Source organism: Globicephala melas, chromosome 14 (genome assembly GCF_963455315.2).
Source record: "Globicephala melas chromosome 14, mGloMel1.2, whole genome shotgun sequence".
Classification (NCBI taxonomy): Eukaryota; Metazoa; Chordata; class Mammalia; order Artiodactyla; family Delphinidae; genus Globicephala; species Globicephala melas.
In genome coordinates, this window is record NC_083327.1 from 66,697,571 (window position 1) to 66,711,251 (window position 13,681).

A 13,681-nucleotide genomic window follows, 5' to 3' on the forward strand; every position below is an offset into this window, starting at 1 on the left:
GAATTTTAGAAAAAACTACAATCTGCCAGAAGATAACTTGTTGAATTTTTTGTACTGGTAGCTAGCTTTCTCTTTAAACATTTATTTCCTGTTTCTCTTCCATGGTTTGTAATATTGTTCTACATTTATGGTTCTATAAGATCCCCTCCACCCCAGCTCAGTTAGCCTGTAGAGTAGAGATTCTTCATCTGAGTCAGTGTACCTATGTGAAATCCAGTGTTGTCTCCTGAGGCCTCATGTACTCCCTGAAATTGTATGCCAAGGGCAGTGGCCCCTGTACACTTCACTGGAGGGAGTTCCCCTGACTTTTATCAGATTCTCAGCATTTATGAGCCCCCAGTTTAAAAAATCAGTGCTCTAAAATTTTGTATTTTTCTTTTACTTTTTGTTGCTCTCTTGGTTTTTCTTTTTCTTCTTGAGATGGTTTCATTTTCCTTTTAATGTTGATGATTATGTTTTGGTATTTTAAAATGTTTACTGTTTGATTGTCCCCATTGTGTGGTACTCTTGGGTAATTACACGCCTCTGATCCCAGTCCTTCTCTCTGTCTTTCTTTTGTCTGCCCAGCAGCGTGGGGATGTGCCAACTGCAGGGTTGTCCTCTCCAACCCTTCTGGGACCTTTACTTCTCCATGCTACCCTAACGACTACCCCAACAGCCAGGCTTGCATGTGGACCCTCCGAGCCCCCGCGGGCTATATCATTCAGATAACGTTTAATGACTTCGACATTGAAGAAGCTCCCAATTGCATTTATGACTCATTATCCCTTGATAATGGAGAGAGCCAGACTAAATTTTGTGGAGCAACTGCCAAAGGCCTATCATTTAACTCAAGTGCGAATGAAATGCATGTGTCCTTTTCAAGTGACTTTAGCATCCAGAAGAAAGGTTTCAATGCCAGCTACATCAGAGGTATGTAAACCAAAGGCAGCGCCAACCTTCTGGTTTCATTTAGCCTGTTCTACAATAAACACGAGGACCAGAAGACGGTTATGCTCTTTTATGTGAATGTGAATGATTAGGATTAGAATTTAAGTGCAAGAATCTGTTAGTGTTCTCTGAACGTTCTCATTAGTGATATAGTTACCAGATCCAAAATCTGGTTACAGTAGAGCTGAATTCTTTTATATTGTTTATATACAGAACATTTAAAGGCTGCTTGAAAGACCCTGTAGATATCCCACAGCTAATAATTGAATCTGTAATTCTAACATCTCTCCGTCAAACATTTAAAACATTCTTATTTGAAGTCCTTTTATTTTAGGCTTTTAAGATGTTGCCCTTTTCAGGAACTAGGGGGACAAATGTGGGAAATAAACATATAAATTTAAATGTAAAAAGAGCTATGTATAACTGAAGCTAATAAACAGCAGAGCCTGAGGAAAGCCCCTTGAAAATGGCTAATTGAAGGAAAGAAATATATTTTTATCAGACGTATTTCCCGGGTTCCGGCATATCAGAACATTTAAATAATCTCATTCTCTCCAAGCCAGTCTTTCCTTAAGGAAATCTCAAGCTTTGAGACTGTGAGATTTAGTTATACTTTTTTTTTCCTTCTGAGCTGCTTAAGTAGGTGTTATGTATCAAAAAAAGAAACAGAAGAGAAAGGCACCATTCTGACCATTATTATTACAAATTGTGTTTTTGGTTTCAGCTTTATTTACTGTTTGTGACTGACATTAGATATATATGTGGTTAATTGAAACACGCATGCTTTAATTTTTCAAATAATGTTTTAAGGTTATAAAATACTGTAAGAAATTTGAAGATTAAAAAAGAAAAGCAAATTAGAATTACCTGTACATCTACCACCCAGCCATAACCACTAATAAAATGTTGATGAACGTATTTCCTTCCAGCCTTCTTATTTTAACAATGCATGTAGAATACTGGTTACATATTGTATAAGTATCCCTTTGGGTAAGTAGACCTAGAAACTGCTTTATATATAAGAAGTAGACTAAAAAATAATCATTCTATTAGATTCCATCGTGAATTTTTGACTAGAATATTATATTAAAATGATGTTATTACTATAGAGCTATTCTTGGTATGTATTAAAATATATTCAAACTAGTATTCATATGAAGCCAGTATTGAACAGTATTTTTGGGGAGAGCTACTTCTCTCTCAAATCAGTACATAATGTTTCACAATATCTATAATATTAGCACAGAGCTAAATCCATTGTGTTACTTAATAATTTTAGATATGTCACAGAAGGACTAGGCTAAAGCATTTTTATTTTGAATTTGTCATGCACAGAATTATAGTAATCTATATTAGTAATCAGTAATAGCTGTATATTGACTATGACACAGATACCGCTCCAGCGCTTTGAGGGGATTAACTTATTCAGTTCCTATGGCCCACCTGTATAATAGATGCCCTTCCCTTTGTTTTATGGACAAGGGAGCTAAAGTAGAGTGGCATGCCCAAGGTCACAGGGCACTGTGTGGGAGAGCTGGGCAGGGAGCTCCACTGTCTGCCCTTTAACCACTGCTCTTTACTGTCTCTCAGAAACTAGCTCACATGCCCAGATGTAAAAGAAATATAGCTTAAAATGCCATTTTTGTTTGTTTTTTTACCCGACTCCCTCTCCTCAGTGGAATTGTCTTTGCCTTTGATCCTAAAATAGCCTGGTGATGGGGAAGACAAGTAGGATATGGGGTGTCTGAAGGGAAAGGGTAGCACAGGAATGTTTGAGAAGGGTGAAAGTTAATGAAAAATGGAACTATTAGTTATTATGTTTAGAAATTATTTGAAAAGAAACATAGTTTTGAAAATCATAATGTATAAACAGAACTTTCTTGAAACCAGTAGGTTCTTTAATTTTCCCCCCCACCCAAATCAGGGATTTAAAAAAAGAAAAAAACTGTCACCTTGGCAGCTATAACTGGAAGGTTTAGGTGTGAGAGCCAACAGTGATTAGAGTTAAAAATGGGTGGGGTTTCTTATTGTTATGGGTATAAGGTACTGGGTTGGTGAAAGAGAGTGGTGGACAGAGAAAGAGGAGAGTGTGGGACAAAGGGTGGGTAAAAGTCAATTAGTAGAGAGTGTGGAGGGGTTGGCTGTATCAGACATTTTGCATCTCATTAGTCCATGTCTGACGTTAACAGGCTTTATCTGTTACTGTGTTTTGTCCTAGTTGCCGTGTCCTTAAGGAATCAAAAGGTCATTTTACCCCAGACACTAGATACTTACCAGGTATCTCTTGCAAAAAGTGTCTCTATTCCAGAGCTCAGAGCTTTCACACTCTGCTTTGAAGCAACCAAAATTGGCAAGGAAGACAACGAATGGACAGCTTTCTCCTACTCAGATGCATCCTTCACACAATTGCTCAGTTTCGGAAAGACCAAGAATGGCTACTTTCTATCTATTTCTGGCTCAAAATGCTTACTAAACAGTGCGTTACCTGTAAAAGATAAGGAAGATATTTTCACAGAAAGCTTTGAGCAGCTCTGCATCGTTTGGAATAATTCTTTGGGATACGTTGGTGTAAATTTCAAAAGAAACTATGGGGCAGTTTCATGTGATTCTACCATTAGTAAAGTTATTCCTGGGAATGGGAAATTGTTGCTGGGCTCCAATCAAAATGAAATTGCCTCTCTAAAAGGGGACATTTATAACTTTCGACTTTGGAATTTTGCCATGAATTCCAAAATCCTCTTCAACCTCAGCTGCAATGTGAAAGGGAATGTGGTGGACTGGCAAAATGACTTTTGGAATATCCCAACCCTAGCTCTGAAAGCTGAAAGCAACCTCAGCTGTGGTAAGTCTCCGGCATAGTCACTCTTTAATTTTTTTCCATTGTTCTATGAATATGTTTGTCAACATGAAATTATATAGACACACATATATGTGTGTGCTTACCAGCCATACATATTCAATCAAAGCTTTAGTCCTACCATTTTTAACTTTTTCCTGTATCATAAAATATCACATGGTTTATACCTAATATAAACGATTGTGTATAATTATTGCGTCTCATATAGAAATGTTAACCCCAGGACTAAAACAAAAGAAATTAATAAGTTACTGTCTTTAATCATGAAGATGATACAGTGAAAAGCTGACCTTTGTTCATCCTAGAATGAAATTTCCAGAGCATTACTTAAACAATCACCACCTAAAAGAATGGTATTTACAGGGCTTCCCCGGTGGCGCAGTGGTTGAGAGTCCGCCTGCCGATGCAGGGGACGAGGGCTCGTGCCCTGGTCGGGGAAGATCCCACATGCCGTGGAGCGGCTGGGCCCGTGAGCCATGGCCGCTGAGCTTGCGTGTCCAGAGCTTGTGCTCTGCAACGGGAGAGGCCACAGCAGTGAGCCCGCGTGACAGGCCCGCGTACCGCAAAAAAAAAAAAGAAAAAAAAGAATGGTATTTACTTAGCCAATATTAAAGATTGTTCATTTTATGGAAAATCTTGATAATCAGGAATTATCAGTTTTCTTTAACTTTTTTCTCCATTTATTTGAAAATGAGCATTTGTTGTTTGATAAAAATACTATTGTCTTTTTGGTTGCTCTTTGGGAGACTTTAAATGTGATATTATTCTGAGGAGCTAACTGCGAAATATTTAGGGAAATAATTCTAAGTTACAAAAATTATATGAAAATAAACTTCTAGCAATTATTCTCTGTGTACATAAGTCAATTAAGTCCTTATTTTACTGTAGGACTGAGTCAAATATAAAAAGTATAAATTTCATTATCAATGTCATGACTAAATCTAAGGTGTTGATAATATATATTTTATTAGTCACAGAGATAACTGTCAATAAAGGAGGGATAGAAGGGGCCTAATATTCAAAAGTCATTTGTATGTGACTTTGGAGGGAATTCTATCAGAGCTTCATTCCCAATACTTTTAACAAAGTAGGACCCACTGTGAAGACCTGAGGTCACCTGCCCTGTTTCCCTGACCTGCGTTTGCCCTTCCAGCCTGGGGGGCTCCTGTCACCTATCCCTCTGTGGGCCACCCATCTCTCCGTGTGGTCCCTAGTGCTCCTGAAGATGGTGGGAGGCAGTTATGTGATGTCTTTTGAGAGGTATTTCCTTGTGGGCTGTTGGAAAGAGGGTAAACCTCCTGTTCCAGGAGACCCTGGAACTTTGTAAGAGTTAGTGGTGTTCCCAGCATCATCTCATTCTGAGATTAGCTACAGAGAACGACCTTCAGGGACTCTCAAGAAGTCTTTCACTCAGCAAGGGAACTGAGAAAATCACGTGTGTGTGTTTGGTGTGGCATGGTGAACAGCGAGGAGAGGGCAGTGGTGTACTTCCTATGTTCAGGGTGATTATCTTTAGTCTAGGGACCTGTTTTCATCATATCCTTGGCCATTATTAAAAACTCATAATATAGACTATTTAATATTTGCCTTCCTGTGGGTCAGTATTTGAGGACTATGACAGCCAAAAGAAAAAAAAGAAAAAAGGATTTGGCTAGTCATATTAATAGTTGCAAAATACTTAAATTGAATGTATATTATGTACTAGGTACTGTTTTAAGTGCTTTATGCATGGTAACTTATTTCCTACAACATAGATCCCATGATGTAAGTTTTGTTATTAACCCCATTTTGCATGATGTGAGTTTTATTATTAATCCCATTTTGCAGATGAGTAATTGAGGCACAAAGAGATTAAATAACTTATCCAAGGTCATTTAATTAATAAGTGGCCAAGCCAGGAATTGAAGTCACAAAGTTCAGTTTTAGAACTGTGTTCTCTTAGACTGTCTTTCAGAATAGGCAGGACTAGAAGATGAGATGTAGTGCTAGAGTAGGCGAGTCATTTCTTGCCAAGATGAGGAATACAAAGGTCCAAGAGCTGTCTCTTCGGGCCAGAAAGCACTGCTGGCCAAAACACTAGCTTTCCCAGGTATTAGCATGGTATTTGTATTAAACAAAATAAGGTTTCTTTCCTGCAGTGCTTCTTTGATACCTTAATATAATAAAATGTGAGGACTGTAGTATACAAGAATTCCTAAACTTATTTTAAGAAATCCTCTAGACCCGGGGTTGGCAAACTAGGATGTTTTTGTAAATAAAGTTTTATTGGACCCAGGCATGCGCATGAGGTTTTATATTGCCTGTGGCTGCCTCTGTGTTAACAACTGCAGAGCTGACTGTGAGCGATGACATGGCCCACCATCCTAAAACATTTACTGTCTGGCCCTTTAAGAGAAAATCTGCCAACCCCTGAAACTAGACCAATAAAATCAAAGGGTCTAGTTTTCTGAAGCACACACTTTGGACAATACTGGAAAAGACCTGCTAGATCTTCTGGGCCAGAGATAATAGACCAGTCCCTCAGGGGCTAATTTAGCCCTTAGACATAGGTGGTGGTGGCAGCACTGCTTTGTTTTCATTTATTTACATTTGTTCCACGCAATGCTTTTAAATAATGATTTATTTCCAACATTAAAAAATTTGATTTCACATAAAAATGAATGTTTGGATTCTCTGATAAAGAAAAAATGAACACTAGTCTAGTGTTTCTGCCTGAGCAATGCAGCTTAAGCTAAGTGGTGACCACCCCCTTTGAAGGGGCTTTCCAGGTGCCCTCGGCCCTTAGCACCCTCCATACTCTCCCCACGCCAGCCCCCGGTAGATTGACTTTGGCCGGGGTAGGCACTCATGTTTGAGAATCCCAATTTAGGCCACGCCCTTCACTTTATAAAGGGCAGGAAACTGAAGCTTAGAAAACACAAGTGGCCGAGGCAGTTGGTGGGCTAAAATTCTCGCCTCCTGTCCCCGTGCCCAGGGGTTATACTTGGGAGTCCTCATATTTTCTTTAACACGGTTTTTAAAGCTCCTTTCCAAGCCTTACGATTACTGGAAAGCATCAGATATGTGCTCGTGGAGCTCAGCCATTGGTAAGTTTTCAAAATGACTTCAATCAAAGGAGTAGCACAAGTTTACAGAGTCAGTGTCTGAGTTCCTTTAACTTTTATAGTCATCTTCTTGACATTCCACAATGACGCTAAACACCCCCGTTCCGTACAGTCAGATATCCTGGACTGTATATCAGGACTAATAACAGGAGAGGGAGTTTCCTGCTGCTTAATCATAAGCTTTGGGAGTTGAAGAACCCAAGTCACTTATTAACTGACAGGAAATACCTGTATCAGAGATTATATCTAAGCTTGTTAGCTAAGCAAAACTTGAATAAGTGAAAAAAAGTATGCTCTATTAACATTTTAACCTTTCCTTTTTTCCAGAACTCTGTGGCTTGCTGTTTTTGGTAATGGTAATTTCCCAAAACTAATGATCAGTACAGTAGCCAATGGGAAAACAGAATTTCATGCCTAACATTCCATTGGCTTGACAATGTCTGTTAAATATGAGCTTTCATTCCAGAGTCAACTTGTGATAGAAAATGAATAGATTTTCCAAAGGTCTATTGCTAAGTAAATTTTAATATGAAAATAGGATGGTAGAACAGAACTGACTGCATTCAACATTAAAGCATCCTGTCATTTGTTTCAAATATTAAATATCCTAACCTTAATAAAATCAATATTTTATTAATAAACGTTTTAGTAATTTCATAACTGGACTTTTGTTTTCCTATGCTGTTCTAAGTATAGTTAGGGAATATACGTAATTAGGAAATTTCCAGCACTTTTTTTTTTTAATCATGGTTAATCTTGTCAGTCCTTTTCAGAAAGAAATGCTTTATTTAGCAGCAATTCCTTTTCATTTTATATCATCATTCTTTTTCTTAGGACAATGTTATTAAACAATAATGAGTTTTATAACCTCCGTGGCTAGACAGTTTCCCTAACGGACCCTTTAATCATAAGTGCAAGTATTTGCCTGAGTTATGATTCGAGTTTAGATACTGACTAATGTCCATCAATTTTCACAAAGTACAGATAGTGCCTTCTATACCAGTTATATTTATTTTACTCATGACTGCTCTTTCCTGAGTGCTACTGTGTAACTCAATGAAGAGTCTAAGTTCAAACAAATTACATTTATTTAAGAAGCATTTATTAATCACTTCCATTTATTAACCACTGTGGATGTAGAGATAAGACACAGCTCACAAGTACCCAAATTTGATGTTAATCCTTTTCTAGAAGTTTTTGGATTTGGACCGACTGTTGTTTTCCTCTCTGAAATTTTATACTTAATTACCAAGGCTTCATCAACTCCTGGATTCCTACCCTTTCATTTTCAATTATTGCAGTTTTGTCCCTCACAGCCATAAAACTCTGATTCACTATTGGCTCCTTCCTTTCATTCCTAACAAATTACTGAGTGTAGCATTTTTAGATGACTGAATTTTTTTTAAATAATAAAGATGAAATCACTCATCTTTACAAAGGATGTTATTCTTTGAAGATGCCCAAACTCTTTATGAGCATAAATGGCATCCAAAAATAATTTTATTTTAAATATATTTATGAAAAAAACCAAATTCAATTTAGTAACAGCTGCAAAGAAGGAGTTGAAAGGGATTATTATTTGTCTTATTAGTGCAACTCACATGAGAGTTTAGCTCTGTCAGCTGTTATTTGGATTGTCATTAAGTTGGGTGTGAGATGGGTTATTGGCTACTCAGTCTTTTTTCACTACAACTTGTGTAAATATTGACTCCTTTCAGTAGCAAAATTTTGGAAGAACAAAAGTAGAGAAGAAAGATTAACAGCTTTACAGCTTTTCGTCTACTGCCCTTTCTTAGAGATTACTTTTTTTTTTAAGGAAATTTGACTTTAAATTTTGCAATTAACATTAACTGAATACCTTTAAACCTTAAATTTTGCAGATAATATTAAGTGAATACCTTTAAACCGTAAATACCTTTAAATATTTGGTATCCACAAATATCAGTGACTATACATAGGTCACATTCTGAAAAAAGTTCCTTAATGATAAATATATTAATAGCCAAGACAAAGAATTGTCTCTTTTTCCTTAACAATCTTCTGGTTTGTAAATCTGTCCACCTAGAAAAATTGATTGGGAGAATGACTTTTCTATGTAGATATGCTGAAAATGGAACTGGGTACAAATAAAAAGTTTGTGCACATTTTTAATATTTTATGTATATGTAATTTGGTATATTTGTAATGTAAGATTTCATTTATCAATATTCTGGACCTTTCTAATTAAATTTGTCCCTTGTATTCAAACCATTTTCACTGAAACATGCTTCAAATTTAATTTCTGTTGCTATACTGAATCATCATAAAATAGTGTTCATAAAGTATTTATAAAGCAATGTCAATTTGCTAAACTAAAAGTACCCAAGAAGGAACAACTGATAGTTTAATACTGAGAAGTAAATGTTACAATTTTCCATAACAAGCATATCACATGATGAAATTTAGACTTGCTACCATACAACGAAACTGATGAAATGTTAAAGAAAATTGTTAAACATCTTACTCTAAATCCTAACTCTCCTGATTTTCTCTCCTTATTTCCACCTCTCAGCTCTTTGATATCTGCAGTGGAAATGTAGTTAGCCTGAAAACTTGCTTTCCCACAATGCTGTCCCCTTATCTCCCTTTGTCTTCCAGAGATATTGTATCAGCACCGGAAGTGGCCTTAGGAGCCTTTGTCTGCCAACATTGTGTGAAATTTGAGAAGCACAAACACTCAGTCCATGGGTCTCCTCTCTTGCATGTTATAGTGGCTGAGATTTCCTCAGTCATTCTGAGTTTTAAAAGCTTTTTAGTTTTCAGAAGTTCCTTACTAAAATATAAATACCTAAAGGAGAAGTAAGGTCATGCAAGAAGGGGGCATGATGGGAAGGAATAATGGGCAGAAAACATTCAAGATCGAATTCTAGGCTGGCTTCAACTTCTACCTCCTCACGTGCTCTTTCTCCATAGTACACAGATTAAGTTTTTAATCGGAAACACACACCACCGCCCCCCACCGCCCCGCCCGCCCATCTCTGCTTCCTTTCATAGCCAAGCTTCCTCTGTTTGCATTCACTTCTCAAACATTGGAAATCTAGAGTGCATCATTCCCACGCTACTGAAGAGAATTTCTTCTACTGAAGAGCTGTTGCCGAAATTCCAGTGCAAAGTGAAGGGTCTTCTCAGTCTTTATCATTCTGGAACTTTCTGTATACTTGATGGTGGCCACACCCTCCATGAAACTTTGTTCACTTGAATTCTGTAAAATCACCTTCTACAAGAGCTATTTTTGTCTTCTCAAATCTATAGCTCTTTTTTTTTCTTTTAATCTGAAACTTAAATATAAGAATATCTATGGTTCCATCAAATCTTCTAGCTCAGGTGATCCCAGACACATCTATAGCTTCTGTGGAGTACTTCCTGGCTAGGCCTCTTACAAAAACATGTACACCTTGTACCAGATGTCACACAGGTACCTCAGTTCCTATTCCTGGATGTACTGTTTAGCCTACCCCACCTAAGTTTGCTTTTCTTCCAGTATTTACTATGTCCTTTTATGAGATCATTGTGCACCAATTTCTCAAGTTGGAAACCAGAAAAATTCTTCTATTCTTCCCTTTCTTTCTCTGTTCTCCAGTTAGTCACTAAATAAATCCTATATATTCCATCTTCAAATGTCTTGTATCCATATCTTTCTGTCTATCCTCACTGTACTTATGATATCAAGCCTGAATTATTGGTATTATTCATGCTTCTTGTATTGCCTGTCTTTTAGTTATAGAGCCTCAAATGTGATTGTTTTTAAATTTAAGTCAATTTTCTCACCAAACTCCCTTTCATTGTTTTCCCATTTACTTCAAGAAAGAGTTCAAAATGTTCAGTCGTTCGTATCGCATTCAATAATTTATTCAGAGGACCCACCGACTATGTGTGTGGGATGTGCCATTGGAAGAAAGACAAAAAGTCTGGAGACTCATAGTGCCTGCATTCTACAAAGCCCTCCACAAGCTGTCCATTACCTATATATCTGATCATTCCTACCAATTTGCTATAAATGTCCTATTCCAGTAATGCCATGCCACCTGGGTTCCCAGACCATTTCACTGCCTTCTTGGTATATGTTTCAGTAATTCTGTCTGCTAGTAATAACCATCTCTAGTCTCTTCTCCCCTGATCAGTATAGTGACCCCTCATATTTCCGGTTAATCTTTGTAGTGGATTTCCTATTCACCCTTCTCACCAAACTGCTGGTCACATCTTCCTTTTGGCCACTATGCATCTATATCATGCAGAGAACTGTGAAGCCATCTCCCATTCATGCCTCTCTGAGAGCAGAGGCATTGTTTTAAAGCATTCTTCTAGCCTCCCTGTCTCACACACTTTAAACAGTGAGTGAATGTTTATTGGATGAACATGTAAAGGTCTGTGATGAGATCTTCTTGCCAGTTAACATGGCAGACCTGCTGGAGGCCACAGGGTTGAGTCTTTCTGAGATAACATGATTCCTTCCTTGGACCAGCTGCCTGAGGCAATCAAGAATGAAGAAACCACGACTCCCGAGATGCTGCTAAATTGCTGGGATGCTTTCTAACTATGCACACAATTAACCTAATTAGACATCTTTTGTTGGCTCATGTACCTGCTCTGCCTTTATGTACCATTCCCACAGGAAAGTTTGGAAAATGTTTAAACATTAGAATGTAGTCACTATTATAGAAATGTTCTTTAAAAATTAAATATATGTGTGTATGTATGTATATATATTTGTATTTATTCTTCTGTCTTTATTCATAGTACAATATGCCTTGCGATAAGTTTAGCCTATCTTCCTCAGCCTCAACCTGTTGGTAAAAGTCTGTTAACAGCCAAAGGGAGATTTAGTGCAACAGAGAAAAATCCACTACTCCTACTAGAAAATCAGCTCAAAATTTGTTTCCTGCTGAGGATGAGTCAGGCAAAGCTTGAAATAAAAAGACACAGAGACCAATAAGTTTCCAGTCACGGAAACTTATTTCTGGAATTGCAGCTAGCATGTGCTAGTGCCTATGAACCAAAAACTTGCATTTTATGAGTGTTAGTAATATCCAAGTTCACTTTTGAAACTTATCTTTGATGTTCTTATTATTTCATTTGTATGAATTTCCACCAAAGCCTTATAATTTATTATGCAAAAAGGGCCTGAACTTTTTATTCACACTTTAAGGGGCAGTAGCACTTATTTTCCTTTCATGTGTGCATGGGGCCAGTAGATTGAGTTAAAGATTTTGAGGGAGATTTCAGGAGCTTGATTTTACATTTCAATAGCTTGACATTGATACATAAAGATCGTTAGAGACTTTCTTGATGTTGGAATATTACTGGTGGACTCTTCCAGGGTTGCTCCTATTACACCAACCAGATGATTCATGATTTTTGGGGAGAAAAACTATAATTAAATCATAAGTCAAATTTGTACAATCTTTCTGTGTTGATCGAGGTTCCTACCTGATCCCGCTCCCGGCCGCAGAACTAGCCAACTGTGCAGATTTGGGGACCCTTTGCCAAGGTAGGGAGTCAACATCGTCCTCCTCTGGAGTCTCTGTTTCCTACTTGCTATTTTGGAAAATGTAGTTGTCATTGTTTTGAATTTTATCTTTTCACTTGAGAAGCCAGAAACCAGAAAAACAGAAGAATTTCTGGATGTGTTTTAGTTGTGTGGGTGTGCAGTGTAGAGAAGGAATGCATTCACACACTGTATGACCACATTTCCATAAAGCACTGAGTTTTTTAAATGTGAATGATTATATGCTATTAGGAAAGGTTGACTTCATTTTTTCCCTCAATTTGGTCTCAAGAATGTTGTCCAGTATAATATAGCCATACAATATTTTGAAAAAGTATTCATGTTTAAAAAACAAGGGGAAAAATTAAGTTGAATAGTTAGTTAAGACAAGGCCATGAGGCAATTTATGATGTGCAATGTAACTTCAATATTAACATGAAAATAGTTTGAATGTATGATAAGTTTGAATGTATGAATAGTTTGAATGTATGTAAGATAAAAATAGTTTGAACTAATATGGATGTTCTTTTATTAATTATTATAATGCATAATGACTATACTGTGGTCAGTATATATATTACGTACTGAATGGTTGCATGCTAAATAATACATGGTTGCATAGATTTTAACATAATATATTTTACTTTAATTTTATCATGCTTCTTCTAATTACCCATGACCCATTTTCATCCATTTATTCTATTATATACTTCTTTTTGAAGTAGCATTTCTATGTGCCACATTAAGAATCATGACCATGCCTTTTGTGAAGCGGGATCTTTTATTAAGAGGATCATAACATGAAAGTGATGGGGGTTAGAAGTGAGATGGAAGGAATAGAAACCTAAGCTCTCTTCTGTAGCTCCAGTGTGGGAGTAGAGTAGGCAGGGAGAAGGGGTGTAATTCATTATTATCTTTGTTTCCTTTCTGAGACATTATTTCTTGATATTATTATTGATGAATACCCTAAGAAAATAAAGTCATTAAGTAGCTTCTTTCCATGAACTCAGTGTAGTTTTAAAATAGTTATATGAAATAGAAAAAAGCCTTGGTTTTGCTTAATTCAAGGTGTGAAGTTTTTTTTTAATTTTAATTTTGTTTTTTTCTTTTAATCTGAGGTAGGAATGATTCCTTGGGTCAAAGGACTAGATGCCCAGCTTTTTTTCCCCCTATCTCCTAAATGACCAAAAAGCATTTTCATATTCATTGATGTATTTTACATTAAATAAATATAACTGATTGTTCATAATTTAAAAATATAAAAGA

At 36.8% G+C, this 13,681-nt stretch overlaps 1 protein-coding gene across 1 annotated transcript in view; it reads left to right on the top strand.

The window, feature by feature from the left end:
* The window catches only part of ADGRG6 (adhesion G protein-coupled receptor G6), a 135,424-nt gene that overhangs the window by 63,278 nt on the left and 58,465 nt on the right, over positions 1-13,681 (top strand). Inside the window, exons 3-5 of the mRNA XM_060283524.2 lie at positions 571-912; positions 3,149-3,772; positions 12,350-12,418. Coding sequence (XP_060139507.1) covers positions 571-912; positions 3,149-3,772; positions 12,350-12,418 — 1,035 coding nt within the window. The remainder of the gene's footprint in view (positions 1-570; positions 913-3,148; positions 3,773-12,349; positions 12,419-13,681) is intronic.